This window comes from Pseudophryne corroboree, chromosome 12, assembly GCF_028390025.1.
Source record: "Pseudophryne corroboree isolate aPseCor3 chromosome 12, aPseCor3.hap2, whole genome shotgun sequence".
NCBI classification, from domain to species: domain Eukaryota; kingdom Metazoa; phylum Chordata; class Amphibia; order Anura; family Myobatrachidae; genus Pseudophryne; species Pseudophryne corroboree.
In genome coordinates, this window is record NC_086455.1 from 160,026,455 (window position 1) to 160,045,183 (window position 18,729).

Below are 18,729 nucleotides of genomic sequence, written 5' to 3' on the forward strand. Positions count from 1 at the left end.
TGTAATTTGGCTATGATTGTACCACAACATGTTTGTGGTTAGATCATATATTTAAAACCCTTTTATTGTTGGCGACTAATATTGTAGAACTGTTTATACATCCTGGTGACCATGGCAACTGCAACAATTATAATACCTATTGATAGATTATTTGCTATGTGGCCTTATTGTTATATGCTACGTTTCATGCTAGGATTACCAGGATGGATCATTATTTCTATAGTAGTCGTTTTTCATTGTTAAGCATTACTGCGCTTTTTGTATATAGGGAGTCATGGTTACTCTGACTTCCGGCCACTGACTTCCGGCACCCGGGAACCCTTGGCGGCTCCCTCACCACGCGTCCCTGCATGTTGGTTCCGGCTGCTGACGTCACTGCGGAGGCGCCGGGACCGCGACGGGGAACGATGGCGGGAGAACGTGGTGTGACTGAGGGGTGGAGATTACACCTCAAACGCAGGTGTGACAACTTGGTCTCTTCTATGTAAATGCTCTGTTATTACCTTTTATACATCCTTTGAGAAAGGTGTGCTAACACCGAAACGGCTGTCAGGGGTATCGGAGGAATGTCTCCAAGAGTGGTAACATGCTTGTAAACGCTGCTACTTAAAGAAATATGTTTGACTCGTCTGTTTGAGCATTTATGGAAACACTTTGAAATTGGTGGAATAAATTGCTTTATTGGTTGTGCTGATCTCTTCTATTCACGTGGCTGAATGTGTTTATGAGGACTTGCTATACTAAATTTTGTGGATCAAGCACCATGATATTTCAAATCAGTGATGTGTGCAGTTCATGAGACGTTATATATATATATATATATATATATATATATATATATATATATATATATATATATATATATATATATATATATAGAGAGAGAGAGAGAGAGAGAGAGTCCAATCGAGCACGGCACTCAGAGACAAAAAATAGAGTTAATTTATTATGTCAGTGGTCGACAATTGTTTCGGAGCAAAGCACTCCTTCGTCAGGACAACTTAATGACAGCCAAACAACTGGCTGTCATTAAGTTGTCCTGACGAAGGAGTGCTTTGCTCCGAAACAATTGTCGACAACTGACATAATAAATTAACTCTATTTTTTGTCTCTGAGTGCCGTGCTCGATTGGACTCTCTATTAATTTCTGAACCTGGCACCTGAGCAGGATGAATGGATTTTAGGAGTGCCGGCTGCTGCTGTATTTTTATATATATATATATATATATATATATATATATATATATATATATATATATATATATACACACATACACACACATATCGCGGTCTTAGACCGCGGTCTGCAGTAGATGGTGCCATGGGCCGGGGGAGGGGCTACAGGTCAAGCACCGGCTCCCCTATGCTGGTCCTCACCGCCGATACTACGGAGTCTTATTAAAAATAAGATTTTACTTACCGATAAATCTATTTCTCGGAGTCCGTAGTGGATGCTGGGGTTCCTGAAAGGACCATGGGGAATAGCGGCTCCGCAGGAGACAGGGCACAAAAAGTAAAGCTTTTCCAGATCAGGTGGTGTGCACTGGCTCCTCCCCCTATGACCCTCCTCCAGACTCCAGTTAGGTACTGTGCCCGGACGAGCGTACACAATAAGGGAGGATTTTGAATCCCGGGTAAGACTCATACCAGCCACACCAATCACACCGTACAACTTGTGATCTAAACCCAGTTAACAGTATGATAACAGCGGAGCCTCTGAAAGATGGCTTCCTTCAACAATAACCCGAATTTGTTAACAATAACTAACTATGTACAATTATTGCAGATAATCCGCACTTGGGATGGGCGCCCAGCATCCACTACGGACTCCGAGAAATAGATTTATCGGTAAGTAAAATCTTATTTTCTCTATCGTCCTAGTGGATGCTGGGGTTCCTGAAAGGACCATGGGGATTATACCAAAGCTCCCAAACGGGCGGGAGAGTGCGGATGACTCTGCAGCACCGAATGAGAGAACTCCAGGTCCTCCTTAGCCAGAGTATCAAATTTGTAAAATTTTACAAACGTGTTCTCCCCTGACCACGTAGCTGCTCGGCAAAGTTGTAATGCCGAGACCCCTCGGGCAGCCGCCCAAGATGAGCCCACCTTCCTTGTGGAGTGGGCCTTTACAGATTTAGGCTGTGGCAGGCCTGCCACAGAATGTGCAAGTTGGATTGTGCTACAGATCCAACGAGCAATCGTCTGCTTAGACGCAGGAGCACCCATCTTGTTGGGTGCATACAATATAAACAACGAGTCAGATTTTCTGACTCCAGCTGTCCTTGCAATATATATTTTTAATGCTCTGACAACGTCCAGTAACTTGGAGTCCTCCAAGTCACTTGTAGCCGCAGGCACTACAATAGGCTGGTTCAGATGAAATGCTGACACCACCTTAGGGAGAAAATGCGGACGAGTCCGCAGTTCTGCCCTGTCCGAATGGAAAATCAGATATGGGCTTTTGTAAGATAAAGCTGCCAGTTCTGACACTCTCCTGGCCGAAGCCAGGGCTAGAAGCATGGTCACTTTCCATGTGAGATATTTCAAATCCACCTTTTTTAGTGGTTCAAACCAATGAGATTTTAGAAAGTCCAAAACCACATTGAGATCCCACGGTGCCACTGGAGGCACCACAGGAGGCTGTATATGCAGCACTCCCTTAACAAAGGTCTGGACTTCAGGGACTGAAGCCAATTCTTTTTGAAAGAAAATCGACAGGGCCGAAATTTGAACCTTAATAGATCCCAATTTGAGACCCATAGACAATCCTGATTGCAGGAAATGTAGGAATCGACCCAGTTGAAATTCCTCCGTCGGAGCACTCCGATCTTCGCCCCACGCAACATATTTTCGCCAATTTCGGTGATAATGTTGCACGGTTACTTCCTTCCTTGCTTTAATCAAAGTAGGAATGACGTCTTCCGGCATGCCTTTTTCCTTTAGGATCCGGCGTTCAACCGCCATGCCGTCAAACGCAGCCGCGGTAAGTCTTGAAACAGACAGGGACCCTGCTGAAGCAAGTCCCTCCTTAGAGGTAGAGGCCACGGATCTTCCGTGATCATCTCTTGAAGTTCCGGGTACCAAGTCCTTCTTGGCCAATCCGGAACCACTAGTATCGTTCTTACGCCTCTTTGCCGTATAATTCTCAATACTTTTGGTATGAGAGGCAGAGGAGGAAACACATACACCGACTGGTACACCCAAGGCGTTACCAGCGCGTCCACAGCTATTGCCTGCGGATCTCTTGACCTGGCGCAATACCTGTCCAGTTTTTTGTTGAGGCGAGACGCCATCATGTCCACCATTGGTCTTTCCCAACGGGTTACCAGCATGTGGAAGACTTCTGGATGAAGTCCCCACTCTCCCGGGTGAAGATCGTGTCTGCTGAGGAAGTCTGCTTCCCAGTTGTCCACTCCCGGGATGAACACTGCTGACAGTGCTATCACATGATTCTCTGCCCAGCGAAGAATCCTTGCAGCTTCTGCCATTGCACTCCTGCTTCTTGTGCCGCCCTGTCTGTTCACATGGGCGACTGCCGTGATGTTGTCCGACTGGATCAACACCGGTTTTCCCTGAAGCAGAGGTTCTGCCTGGCTTAGAGCATTGTAGATTGCTCTTAGTTCCAGAATGTTTATGTGAAGAGACGTTTCCAGGCTCGTCCATACTCCCTGGAAGTTTCTTCCTTGTGTGACTGCTCCCCAGCCTCTCAGGCTGGCGTCCGTGGTCACCAGGATCCAATCCTGTATGCCGAATCTGCGGCCCTCCAATAGATGAGCACTCTGCAACCACCACAGAAGAGACACCCTTGTCCTTGGAGACAGGGTTATCCGCAGGTGCATCTGAAGATGCGACCCTGACCATTTGTCCAACAGATCCCTTTGGAAAATTCTTGCGTGGAATCTGCCGAATGGAATTGCTTCGTAAGAAGCCACCATTTTTCCCAGGACTCTTGTGCATTGATGTACAGACACCTTTCCTGGTTTTAGGAGGTTCCTGACAAGCTCGGATAACTCCTTGGCTTTTTCCTCCGGGAGAAAAACCTTTTTCTGAACCGTGTCCAGAATCATCCCTAGGAACAGCAGACGAGTTGTCGGCATTAACTGGGATTTTGGAATATTCAGAATCCACCCGTGCTGTTTTAGCACTTCTTGAGACAGTGCTAATCCCATCTCTAGCTGTTCTCTGGACCTTGCTCTTATTAGGAGATCGTCCAAGTATGGGATAATTAATATGCCTTTTCTTCGAAGAAGAATCATCATCTCGGCCATTACCTTTGTAAAGACCCGAGGTGCCGTGGACAATCCGAACGGCAGCGTCTGAAACTGATAGTGACAGTTTTGTACAACGAACCTGAGGTACCCCTGGTGTGAGGGGTAAATTGGAACGTGGAGATACGCATCCTTGATGTCCAAGGATACCATAAAATCCCCCTCTTCCAGGTTCGCTATCACTGCTCTGAGTGACTCCATTTTGAACTTGAACTTCTTTATGTACAGGTTCAAGGACTTCAGATTTAGAATAGGCCTTACCGAGCCATCCGGCTTCGGTACCACAAAAAGAGTGGAATAATACCCCTTCCCTTGTTGTAGAAGAGGTACCTTGACTATCACCTGCTGAGAGTACAGCTTGTGAATGGCTTCCAAAACCGTCTCCCTTTCGGAGGGGGACGTTGGTAAAGCAGACTTCAGGAAACGGCGAGGTGGATCTGTCTCTAATTCCAACCTGTACCCCTGAGATATTATCTGCAGGATCCAGGGATCTACTTGCGAGTGAGCCCACTGCGCGCTGTAATTTTTGAGACGACCGCCCACCGTCCCCGAGTCCGCTTGAGAAGCCCCAGCGTCATGCTGAGGCTTTTGTAGAAGCCGGGGAGGGCTTCTGTTCCTGGGAAGGAGCTGCCTGTTGCTGTCTCTTCCCTCGACCTCTGCCTCGTGGCAGATATGAATAGCCCTTTGCTCTCTTATTTTTAAAGGAACGAAAGGGCTGCGGTTGAAAAGTCGGTGCCTTTTTCTGTTGGGGAGTGACTTGAGGTAGAAAGGTGGATTTCCCGGCTGTAGCCGTGGCCACCAAATCTGATAGACCGACTCCAAATAACTCCTCCCCTTTATACGGCAAAACTTCCATATGCCGTTTTGAATCCGCATCGCCTGTCCACTGTCGCGTCCATAAAGCTCTTCTGGCCGAAATGGACATAGCACTTACCCGTGATGCCAGTGTGCAGATATCCCTCTGTGCATCACGCATATAAAGAAATGCATCCTTTATTTGTTCTAACGACAGTAAAATATTGTCCCTGTCCAGGGTATCAATATTTTCAATCAGGGACTCTGACCAAACTACCCCAGCACTGCACATCCAGGCAGTCGCTATAGCTGGTCGTAGTATAACACCTGCATGTGTGTATATACTTTTTTGGATATTTTCCATCCTCCTATCTGATGGATCTTTAAGTGCGGCCGTCTCAGGAGAGGGTAACGCCACTTGTTTAGATAAGCGTGTTAGCGCCTTGTCCACCCTAGGAGATGTTTCCCAGCGCTCCCTAACCTCTGGCGGGAAAGGGTATAATGCCAATAATTTCTTTGAAATTATCAGCTTTTTATCAGGAGCAACCCACGCTTCATTACACACGTCATTTAATTCTTCTGATTCAGGAAAAACTATAGGTAGTTTTTTCACACCCCACATAATACCCTGTTTAGTGGTACCTGTAGTATCAGCTAAATGTAACGCCTCCTTCATTGCCAAAATCATATAACGTGTGGCCCTACTGGAAAATACGATTGATTCGTCACCGTCACCACTGGAGTCAGTGCCTGTGTCTGGGTCTGTGTCGACCGACTGAGGCAAAGGGCGTTTTACAGCCCCTGACGGTGTTTGAGTCGCCTGGACAGGCACTAATTGATTGTCCGGCCGTCTCATGTCGTCAAACGACTGCTTTAGCGTGTTGACACTATCCCGTAGTTCCATAAATAAAGGCATCCATTCTGGTGTCGACTCCCTAGGGGGTGACATCCTCATATTTGGCAATTGCTCCGCCTCCACACCAATATCGTCCTCATACATGTCGACACACACGTACCGACACACAGCAGACACACAGGGAATGCTCCTAACGAAGACAGGACCCACTAGCCCTTTGGGGAGACAGAGGGAGAGTTTGCCAGCACACACCAAAAGCGCTATATATAACAGGGATAGCCTTATAATAAGTGCTCCCTTATAGCTGCTTTATATATATAAAAATATCGCCATAAATTTGCCCCCCCTCTCTGTTTTACCCTGTTTCTGTAGTGCAGTGCAGGGGAGAGACCTGGGAGCCGTCCTGACCAGCGGAGCTGTGAGAGGAAATGGCGCCGTGTGCTGAGGAGATAGGCCCCGCCCCTTTTTTGGCGGGCTCGTCTCCCGCTATTTAGTGAATCCAGGCAGGGGTTAAATATCTCCATATAGCCTCTGGGGGCTATATGCGAGGTATTTTTAGCCTTTATATAGGTTACATTTGCCTCCCAGGGCGCCCCCCCCCAGCGCCCTGCACCCTCAGTGACTGCGTGTGAAGTGTGCTGAGAGGAAAATGGCGCACAGCTGCAGTGCTGTGCGCTACCTTTAGAAGACTGCAGGAGTCTTCAGCCGCCGATTTTGGACCTCTTCTGACTTCAGCATCTGCAAGGGGGCCGGCGGCGCGGCTCCGGTGACCATCCAGGCTGTACCTGTGATCGTCCCTCTGGAGCTGATGTCCAGTAGCCAAGAAGCCAATCCATCCTGCACGCAGGTGAGTTCACTTCTTCTCCCCTCAGTCCCTCGTTGCAGTGATCCTGTTGCCAGCAGGACTCACTGTAAAATAAAAAACCTAAGCTAAACTTTTTCTAAGCAGCTCTTTAGGAGAGCCACCTAGATTGCACCCTTCTCGGCCGGGCACAAAAATCTAACTGGAGTCTGGAGGAGGGTCATAGGGGGAGGAGCCAGTGCACACCACCTGATCTGGAAAAGCTTTACTTTTTGTGCCCTGTCTCCTGCGGAGCCGCTATTCCCCATGGTCCTTTCAGGAACCCCAGCATCCACTAGGACGATAGAGAAATGGGCATTAGTACACCTGACCTGTACTTCCATGCACTGGCGGTATAGAGGTGTCCCTGCTCTGTCATTCATGTCAGCGTCGCGTGTCCATCTCCCTAGGCCGCGACAGGAACGCTGTTTAATGGTGGGTCCCGCCTGGGGAACCCTTTTACCTCCTCCCCGTAGCAACCACGCGAACTAGGAGAGCTTCTGCGACCGTGTGCTTAACGCCGCATCTCCGCCGCAAGTACCCGGGAACAGGCCATGGGAGTATGCGGCGCCGCTTGGGAGGTGGTGGAGCCGCAGTACAGAATGTCACACTGACATATCAGCCTTGCAGCCCTTGAAGTCTTCTTAGAAAGCGTTTCAAGGCTGCCCAATGCAGCCCCGTTCCCCCCGGTAAGTGACCTTCTGCTGCAGGCACCAACTCAAAACTGAGCTCCAGAGGCTGGAGGAGGGGTTTATAGAGGAGGCCCCAATGAATCCTGGGACAGCCTACAGCTTTAGCCTGTTGGTGCCTCTGGATCAAGATCCACTCTACACCCCAATATTTCCCTGCGGAGCACAATGTACTGTGATTTTAACTTTTTGCTACCATGGGAATATGAGCACCCATTCCAGAACGGATTCCTTACCTTTTCTCTCGGATAGTATCTGAACATTTGAATCATGAGAGGTAGCACCCAGCAAGTATTTATGTATAAATCATTATTTGAATTACAGGTTGAATATCCCATATCCAAAATAATTCTGGTCCCAAGCACTGTGGATATCGGATGTTTCCGTATTTTGGAATAATTGCATACCATAATGAGATGTCATGGTGATGGGACCCAAGTCTAAGCACAGAATGCATTTATGTTTCATATACACCTTAGATACGCAGCCCGAAGGTAATTCTGGCCAATAGTTTTAATAAGTTTGTGCATTAAACGAAGTTTGTGTGCATAAATACAATTGATTTATGGTTCATATACACCTTATACACAGCCTGAAGGTCATTTAATACAATATTTTTAATAATTGTTTGTATTAAACAAAGTTTGTGGTGGCTATTAAAATAACGATCCTCCCTAACTTTCTATATTTATTCAGAACTATCCCTAGGGTCCTGTTGGCTGGATGGTTTAATAGATTTTACGATGTCATGAAACTTCACCTGGCCAGGAAATACTCATCTTTACCTGAACTCTATCATACACTACTAGCTGAATACCCGTGCTTCGCTATGGGATGTGGATGGTAAATTAGAATGATAGTTGTTCGTTAATTTACGTTGGTTGAAGATCTAGTATATAGGCATATCTTGCTTCCCTGATCCATTTTGTGTAGAGGCCGGACCCCTTTTTGGTCCCCCAAGGGACCCTGCTCTTCCCCTACACAATTCTCGGTCCGTGGCTTCTTGCTGCCTCCATTCCTCTCCTCACATCATGTCTGTGTCCCTGTGAAATGTTCGATTTACAGTTTCTTATATAGCGCAGCACATTATGCATCTCCCGATATACTCTGTGCTGCTGGGTACCCTGCTCCTTTCACTATATAACTGTGTGTGGGTTTGTGCTACCTGCATTCCCCTCCTCACATAATGTCACTGCCCCTGTCACATGCAGCCCTGTCCTGCCTGACACATCACTCATCTCCTGATATACTCTGTGCTGCTGGCCCTCCCCTAGGGGTGCTAGTGGTGTGCTACCCCCACAGTGTTTGTTCCCAGATTGTAAGTCATAGGTGTACCAAGTTTGGTGTAAACTGGTCCAGGCATTCCGGAGTTATGCAGTCTCCTGATATCCCTTTTCTGTACCCCCTCCTGTTTTTATGCCTACAACGTAATAAACAAGATTTTTTGGTACCTACTGGTTAAAGCAATTTCTCAGAGTTTATCTGGGTGACACTTCTTACCATGGGGGTTAGTGAGGATTGAGGAGCCAGCACTTAAGGAGAACTTTTAAGGGCATATAAATTTCTCCCCCTCCAACCCCTTTCTCGGTTTGAAGTTAAAAAGCCTTAAGTATAGGTTGATGAAACTAAGGACAGGTTTGCATCCTTTTCATATATACAGCCAACCAGGGAGGGACACGTGTCCCCCAGATCAACTCAGAGAAAGAGATAGAACGGTTAAATTCCAATTTACTATGGGGGTGTACAAAACTTTCCTTACAGAAGCGCGTGTTCAGTTTATCTAAACACAAATACTTTACGTCCAAGAAAACAGCATCTCTGGATGCAACATTATATATAGAAACCAACAAACTGGTAAATGAATGAACAGAGGTCACTACATTGTTCTGCATAACCGAACCGTGGAAACACTAAGCCGTGATGCACATAAAACTCCAACCGAGCGAGACGGAATGAGCCGAGATCCTAACTGGGATAGATCGTTTAGTCCCGTCCAATGTCTGCTGAATTGTGGCCCTAATATAACTGCCCGTAAATCTGGAAGTCTAACAATTTTTTGAACATTAGTGTCATAATATGTAACATTAAGTTTGTGTAATATTTGTTGACCTCTCAGGTACACGCCTATATTACCACGACTAACATGAACACGGACTAATCTGACATTTCGCGGATTTAGCAAAAGTTAACAGTTTCGCGATTATGAGAAAATGACACTGAAGGATAAACAGGTACTGTAACCCACTATCCGGGTGCCCTAGGAATGGAGCTTTCCAAGGTAAGACTCTTGTATTCACTGCCCACTTAACATAAGGTTCAAAGGTTGGCGACTGAAGCACTGATATATACAGACACATATAATAAGACTGTATGCCTATGAGGTGACGGCCTTTGTATAGCACAGAAAAGGAGGCCTAAGAAACAACCCCTTGCATGTAACATCATGCACTAGAACGCTTCCAGACTCTACGATAATTGTCTGAAGACATTACATTTCTGGAATACTCCTAGTCTACACGACGGTATCTGCTAACTACTGCCGACATACTGAAGTCACACTGACTTACTGCACTGCCAGCACCCTGTCTCGGTGCACCTGCTTTCTGCAGGCACCAACTCAAAACGGATTACCTGTGCCTGGAGGCAGGGTTATAGAGGAGAAAAGCTGAGCACGCTGGGATACGCTTGTAAAACTTTAACTGTTTGGTGCCCAGAATTCTCATCCACAACTACAACCCCGATGTTCCCTGTGGAACCTTATGTTTATTTATTAACAGCTTTTCTTATATAGCGCAGCATATTCCGTTGCGCTTTACAATGAGAACTACAGTAATAGAACAAAACTGGGTAAAAGCAGACAGACAGAGGTAGGAAGGCCCTGCTCGCAAGCTTACCATCTATGTTCCCTGCTGAAGATAATATTTTTTTTTATAAGAGGTTTAAAGCCCAAATCATTCCATCAATCAACTGTTACAGCATCCATCTAGACTTGTGCCTATATGCTGGTATGACTGATACAAGGTACTCCCTCTCCAGGTACTGCCTACTACCTGCAGAGCTAGCCTATGGATGTTGGAGGTACAGAATGCACCTAGCACCACACAATGAAGGGAGAACACTAAAGTATTCTAAGATCATGCTGAATTTACCGTATCGTCTGCTGCAGGAGGTGGCTCAGTCTCTTGCATAGGAGGCGGCGGCTGTGGCACCTGAGCCATTGCTGGAGTAGACGGTGGGGGAGAATAGCCTGTAGACGGTGGGGGAGAATAGCCTGTAGACGGTGGGGGAGCATAGCCTGTAGACGGTGGGGGAGCATAGCCTGTAGACGGTGGGGGAGCATAGCCTGTAGACGGTGGGGGAGCATAGCCTGTAGACGGTGGGGGAGCATAGCCTGTAGACGGTGGGGGAGCATAGCCTGTAGACGGTGGGGGAGCATAGCCCGTAGACGGTGGGGGAGCATAGCCCGTAGACGGTGGGGGAGCATAGCCCGTAGACGGTGGGGGAGCATAGCCCGCAGACGGTGGGGGAGCATAGCCCATAGACGGTGGGGGAGCATAGCCCGTAGACGGTAGGGGAGCATAGCCCGTAGACGGTGGTGCAGCATAGCCCGTAGACGGTGGTGTAGCATAGCCCGTAGATGGTGGTGCAGCATAGCCTGTAGACGGTGGTGCAGCATAGCCTGTAGACGGTGGTGCAGCATAGCCTGTAGACGGTGGTGCAGCATAGCCTGTAGATGCATACAGACTGCTGTCTTGGGCCTGAGAACCGCTGGAGGCGGCAGCAGCGGCGGCAGCCTCCTCGTCGGCGCGATCCTTCTTGCGCTGCAGACTTAGCAGGTGCTGTTTATAATAGTATTGCTGCTCCTCCTGAAAGATCAAATAATTCATCATCATTAGTACAATTCAACCACTTCACACTGGCAACATGTATGTGTGTTGCTAATTACTATTTGCAATGGCTTGCAAAAAGTATTCAACCCCCTAAAGAGTCAGATTTGTCTCTATAAAATGACACACATTGTTCCGGACAGTATTATTAGTGTAAACCAGTCGGCTATTTACAAAAAAAAAAAAAAAGTGACAAACTCAAAGTGGTCCGCAAACCCTAAAAATAATAAATACAGAAAGTACCGCTTGTAGAAGCATTCAACCCTACAGACTAGAACTTGGTAGAACTAACCTTTGCTCCAATAACAGATTGGTTGGATGACCCTTGTGGGCTGCAAACAGTGCCACAGATTCTCAGGTGGATTGAGATCTGGACTTTGGCAGTGATGCTTTGACGTTGTGCATGGGATCATGGGAACTTTCTGCCAAGCTGCAGTTCTCTAGCAGACTGACGCTGGTTGTCTTTCAGTATCTCCCTGTAATTTGCATCATCCATCTGTCCTTCCATTTTAACAAAATGCTTCCAAACAACATGACGCTGCCACCCCCATACCTCATTGTTGGGTGGTGTTTGCACCAGAGACGGTTATGAATTGGGACCACAAAAATAGGATTTTAATACCTACTGGTAAAACCTTTTCTCGTAGTCCATAAGGGATATTGGGGACAGATTAGTACGATGGGGTATACGCGGGTCCAAAGGAGCCACTGCACTTTAAATTTCTTTAACTGGGTGTGCTGGCTCCTCCCCTCTATGCCCCCTCCCACAGGCAGTATAGGTAAACAGTGCCCGAAGGAGAAATTACATACTTGAGAGAAGGAACATAATATGTGTAGTGAGATTTACACACCAGCACACCATAACACAACCGGGCCAGCAACGGCTGACACCAGAAACAGCTCAACAGGTAACACATAACAGAGAACATGCAGAATGTCACCGCAAAGGAGGCGGGCGCCCAATATCCCTCATGGACTACGAGAAAAAGGATTTACCGGTAGGTATTAAACTCATATTTTCTCTAGCATCCATAAGGGATATTGGGGACAGATTAGTACGATGGGGATGTCCCAAAGCTTCCAGAACGGGCGGTAAAGTGCGAGACATCTGCAGCACCGCCTGCCCAAACTGGGTATCCTCTTTGGCAAGGGTATCAAGCTTGTAGAACTTCACAAAGGTGCTCTTCCCCGACCAGGTAGCAGCTCGGCATAGTTGCAAGGCCAAAGCTGAACGGGCAGCCGCCCAGGAGGAGCCCACCAATCTAGTTGAGTGGGCCTTTAAAGACTTAGGAACCGGCAAGGCCTGTGTCATAGGCCTGTTGGATAGTAAGCCGAATCCAACAAGCAATGGACTGGTTTGAAGCAGGGCAACCCTTTTTCTGCGCATCATACAGCACGAACAACGAATCAGTTTTTCTGATCCGAGCCGTCCTCTTGACATAGATCTTCAAGGCTCGAACTGCACTCCTCCGGAGCGGCAGAAGAGCCAGAACTGGACGGAATCACAAGAGGTTGATTCAAGTGAAACGCGGAGACCACCTTCGGCAGGAACTGCTGCCTAGTCCTGAGCTCCGCTCTGTCCTCGTAAAAGTATGGATTTTTACAAGATAAGGCCCCCAATTCGGAGACACGTCTAGCAGAAAGCCAGAGCCAGTAACATCACCGTCTTCCACGTGAGGTATTTGTCTTCTACCATCATCAGAGGTTCAAACCAGGAGGACTGTAGAAAGCATAACACCACATCCAAATTCCAAGGCACCCGCAGGTGGCACAAACGGAGGTTGTATGTGAAGCACCCCTTGCAAGAAGGTCTGAACTTCTGGCAGGATAGACACCTTCTTCTGGAAGAGCTGAAATCTGGACCTTAACGGATCCAAGACATAATCCTTTATCCACTCCAGACTGTAGGAAACGCAGGAATCTTCCCAAGTGGAATTCTGCAGATGGATATGTGCGTTCCTCGCACCATGAGACCTATCTTCTCCAGATAGGATGATAGTGTTTTGACGTCACAGGTTTTCTGGCTTGCACCACAGTGGCAAGGACTTTTTGGGAAAGCCCTTTGTGAGCTAGGATGTTACACTCAATTTACATGCCGTCAAACGAAGCCACCATAAGTGCGGGTAGACGAACGGTACTTGCTGAAGAAGATCCCTTCTCAGCAGCAGAGGCCAAGGGTTTTCAATGGACATGTCCAGAAGAGCCGTGTACCACGCTCTCCGGGGCCAATCCGGTGCAATCAAGATTGCTTGTACTCCGTGATGTCTGAGCCGCTTGAGCACCATTGGGATCAACAGGATCGGAGGAATTAGGTAGACCAGCTGGTAAGTCCAAGGCGATGTCAGCGCATCCATTGCGCTCACCTGAGGGTCTTCGGTTCGCAAGCAGTAGCAGCGAAGCTTCTTGTTGAGGTGAGACGCCGTCACCTGTCGATCTGTTGAAACACCTGAGGGTGTAATCCCCACTCGCCCAGGTGGAGATCGTCGAGACTCAGGAAGTCCGCTTCCCAGTTGTACACTCCCGGAATGAAGATTGCGGACAGTGCTCTTGCATTAATTTCCGCCCAGAGAAGTATTTTGGACACTTCTCGCATGCAGGCCTTGCTTTTTGTCCCTCCTTGTCGATTGATGTACACCAATGCCGGGGCGTTGCCCGACTAAACCTGGATCACCTGATCCTGGAGTAGAGGGGAGGCCTGAATCATAGCACTGTAGATAGCCTGAGGTTCTAGTATGTTGATCGGAAGTAGGGCCTCTTGGGCAGACCACCTGCCATGGAACTGCGCTCCCTGGGTGACCGCTCCCCATCCTCTCAGACTCGCATCCGTCGTGAGGAGTATCCAATCCTGAATCCCTAAGCGTCGACCCTCCAGCAGGTTGGAAGACTGTATCCACCACAGGAGTGAAATCCTGGCCTGGGGTGACAGCCGAATAATCCAGTGCATCTGAAGATGGTAACCGGACCACTTGTTCAGGATGTCCAACTGGAAGGATCTGGCATGGAACCTTCTGAACTGGATTGACTCATATGAGGCCACCATCTTTCCCAAAAATTTTATGCAAAGATGAATGGAAGCACGAGCAGATCGAGAACCATGCAAACCATTTCTTGAAGTGTTCTCTTTGTCCTCTGGGAGGAACACACTCTGAGCCACAGTATCCAGTATCATGCCCAGAAACAGGAGCCGTTGAGATGGCTCCAGATGGGACTTCTGTAAATTGAGAATCCACCTGTGCTGAGACAGAAGTTGGATAGTGCAATCTATATGGAGCAATAGAAGCTCCCTGGAACTCGCTTTTATCAGGAGATCGTCCAGGTAAGGGACGTTGACCCCCAGGACTCTGAGTTGAAACATAATTTATGCCATCACCTTCGTGAACACCCTCGGAGCTGTAGACAGGCTGAAGGGTAACGCCTGAAACGGTGATCGCTCAGTAGGGCGAACCGCAGATAGGCCTGATGAGGCCAAATTGGGATATGGAGGTAAGCGTCCTTGATATCCAGGGACACTAGGAATTCTTGGTGTTAAAGGCCTGCGAACACCGCTCTCAAAGATTCCATCTTGAAATTGAAAACCTTCAGGTAAGGATTCAAGAAGTTCAGATTCAAAATGGGTCTCACAGACCCGTATGGTTTTGGCACTACGAACAGACCGGAGTAGTAACCTTGTCCTTGCTGTAGCAGGGTACTGAAACAATAACCTGGGACTGGAACAACTTGTCGATGGCCAGTAGTAGCGTAACACGCATATTTTCCAAAGCTGGTAAACTAGATTTGAAAAATTGTTGGGGAGGAGCACCGTCGAACTCCAGCTTGTAACACAGAGATAAGGTCCCTTACCCAGGTATCTTGGCAGGTACCGTTCCAGATGTAGCTGTAGTGATGTAACCGAGCTCCCACCACGAGATCCCCTCAGGGTAGGTGGGCACCGTCATGCCAAAGTCTTTGTGGAAGCTGAACTGGTGCTCTATTCTTGAGAACCGGCAACAGCTGGTTTCTTAGGCTTACCTCTAGAGCATCTAGCTGCGTTGGAGGCACCCCTGGCTCTTAAACGAAGTCTGGAGGACCGAGGGGACTGAGCAGATGGTCCCCGTGTAGGCATGCCTAACAGGCGGAGCCCTGAAGGGAGAAATGTGGATTTCCCAGCAGTAGTTTTGGAGATCCATGCGTCCAACTCGCTGCCGAAGAGCCATTCCCCTGTGAAGGGAAGAGATTCCACGTTACGTTTGGAGCCAGCATCTGCAATCCACTGACGCAACAATATGGCTCGGCGTGCAGACACAGCCATAGCAGTAGTCCTAGCATTAATATTGCCAATCTCTACAAGGGAATCACAGAGGACTCTTGACGTGTCCTGAATGTGATTCAGGAAAGTAACAGTATTAACCAAGGTCATATCACCCGAAAGACCCTCCCACGTATGAATTGCATGTGTCAGCCAGCAATGACCGGAGAACATAATGACATAGGAATGGCTAGATAACACACGTACAAGATTAAAAAATATATGAGGCTTATCTGTCCATAAAGGAGATATCGGTAAGCAGTACCAACGCGTTTCGTCCGCCAGTGTCTGGACTTCATTAAGGGGATCAAATTCCCCTCGCTAACTACCACGGTGCAGGTATGCTGTTGCCCAAACAGCATACCGAAAGGGCACTTTTTTCTAGAATGAGCTGTAGGAGGAGGCATAGAGGGGAGGCGCCAGCACACCCAGTTGAAGAAATTTAAAGTGCACTGGCTCCTTTGGACCCATCTGTACCGAATCGTACTAATCTGACCCCAATATCCCTTATGGATGATAGAGAACCTACATTTTCTTATCTTATCTGCCCACAAAACCTTATCCTACATGTCAGGCTTGATCAGTGATGTTTTCTGGCAATCTCAAGACGTGCATGGATGTGGTTTTACTTCAGTCATGGATTCTTTCTTGCTGCCCTCCCATGCAAGGCAGTTGGGGCACTCTCACCCCAGTCTCTGCCACTGAGCTCTGTAGCTCCTGCAGTGATAGCGGCCTCTTCCTAGCCACCCTCCCATACAGCCAGGTGTATGCAGAGCCCTGATATGGGTGACTGGTGCACCCTCACCCCAGTCTCAGCCACTGAGCTCTGTATCCTGCACAGTGATAGCGTCCTCTTCCTAGCCACCCTCCCATACAGCCAGGTGTATGCAAAGCCCCTGATATGGGTGACTGGTGCACCTTCACCCCAGTCTCAGCCACTGAGCTCTGTATCTCCTGCACAGTGATAGCGGCCTCTTCCTAGCCACCCTCCCATACAGCCAGGTGTATGCAGAGCCCTGATATGGGTGACTGGTGCACCCTCACCCCAGTCTCAGCCACTGAGCTCTGTATCCTGCACAGTGATAGCGGCCTCTTCCTAGCCACCCTCCCATACAGCCAGGTGTATGCAGAGCCCCTGTTATGGTGACTGGTGCACCCTCACCCCAGTCTCAGCCACTGAGCTCTGTATCCTGCACAGTGATAGCGGCCTCTTCCTAGCCACCCTCCCATACAGCCAGGTATATGCAGAGCCCCTGATATGGTGACTGGTGCACCCTCACCCCAGTCTCAGCCACTGAGCTCTGTATCTCCTGCACAGTGATAGCGGCCTCTTCCTAGCCACCCTCCCATACAGCCAGGTGTATGCAGAGCCCCTGATATGGGTGACTGGTGCACCCTCACCCCAGTCTCACCACTGAGCTCTGTATCTCCTGCACAGTGATAGCGGCCTCTTCCTAGCCACCCTCCCATACAGCCAGGTGTATGCAGAGCCCCTGATATGGGTGACTGGTGCACCCTCACCCCAGTCTCAGCCACTGAGCTCTGTATCCTGCAGTGATAGCGGCCTCTTTCTAGCCACCCTCCCATACAGCCAGGTGTATGCAGAGCCCCTGATATGGTGACTGGTGCACCCTCACCCCAGTCTCAGCCACTGAGCTCTGTATCCTGCACAGTGATAGCGGCCTCTTCCTAGCCACCCTCCCATACATCCAGGTGTATGCAGAGCCCCTGATATGGGTGACTGGTGCACCCTCACCCCAGTCTCACCACTGAGCTCTGTATCTCCTGCACAGTGATAGCGGCCTCTTCCTAGCCACCCCCCCATACAGCCAGGTGTATGCAGAGCCCCTGATATGTGTGACTGGTGCACCCTCACCCCAGTCTCAGCCACTGAGCTCTGTATCTCCTGCACAGTGATAGCGGCCTCTTCCTAGCCACCCTCCCATACAGCCAGGTGTATGCAGAGCCCCTGATATGTGTGACTGGTGCACCCTCACCCCAGTCTCAGCCACTGAGCTCTGTATCTCCTGCACAGTGATAGCGGCCTCTTCCTAGCCACCCTCCCATACAGCCAGGTGTATACAGAGCTCCTGATATGGGTGACTGGTGCACCCTCACCCCAGTCTCAGCCACTGAGCTCTGTATCCTGCACAGTGATAGCGGCCTCTTCCTAGCCACCCTCCCATACAGCCAGGTGTATGCAGAGCCCCTGATATGGTGACTGGTGCACCCTCACCCCAGTCTCAGCCACTGAGCTCTGTATCTCCTGCACAGTGATAGCGGCCTCTTCCTAGCCACCCTCCCATACAGCCAGGTGTATGCAGAGCCCCTGATATGGTGACTGGTGCACCCTCACCCCAGTCTCAGCCACTGAGCTCTGTATCTCCTGCACAGTGATAGCGGCCTCTTCCTAGCCACCCTCCTTTACAGCCAGGTGTATGCAGAGCCCCTGATATGGTGACTGGTGCACCCTCACCCCAGTCTCAGCCACTGAGCTCTGTATCTCCTGCACAGTGATAGCGGCCTCTTCCTAGCCACCCCCCCATACAGCCAGGTGTATGCAGAGCCACTGATATGTGTGACTGGTGCACCCTCACCCCAGTCTCAGCCACTGAGCTCTGTATCCTGCACAGTGATAGCGGCCTCTTCCTAGCCACCCTCCCATACAGCCAGGTGTATGCAGAGCCCCTGATATGGGTGACTGGTGCACCCTCACCCCAGTCTCAGCCACTGAGCTCTGTATCTCCTGCACAGTGATAGCGGCCTCTTCCTAGCCACCCTCCCATACAGCCAGGTGTATGCAGAGCCCCTGATATGGGTGACTGGTGCACCCTCACCCCAGTCTCACCCACTGAGCTCTGTATCCTGCACAGTGATAGCGGCCTCTTCCTAGCCACCCTCCCATACAGCCAGGTGCATGCAGAGCCCCTGATATAGTGACTGGTGCACCGTCACCCCAGTCTCAGCCACTGAGCTCTGTATCCTGCACAGTGATAGCGGCCTCTTCCTAGCCACCCTCCCATACAGCCAGGTGTATGCAGAGCCCCTGATATAGTGACTGGTGCACCCTCACCCCAGTCTCAGCCACTGAGCTCTGTATCCTGCACA

General features: G+C 49.1%; 1 protein-coding gene across 2 annotated transcripts in view; it reads right to left on the reverse strand.

Moving 5' to 3' along the window:
• Positions 1–18,729, reverse strand: part of YLPM1 (YLP motif containing 1) — a 108,987-nt gene that overhangs the window by 75,070 nt on the left and 15,188 nt on the right. For both annotated transcript variants that reach the window (XM_063948311.1, XM_063948310.1), the window contains exon 2: positions 10,599–11,315. In XM_063948311.1, coding sequence (XP_063804381.1) covers positions 10,599–11,315 — 717 coding nt within the window. The remainder of the gene's footprint in view (positions 1–10,598; positions 11,316–18,729) is intronic.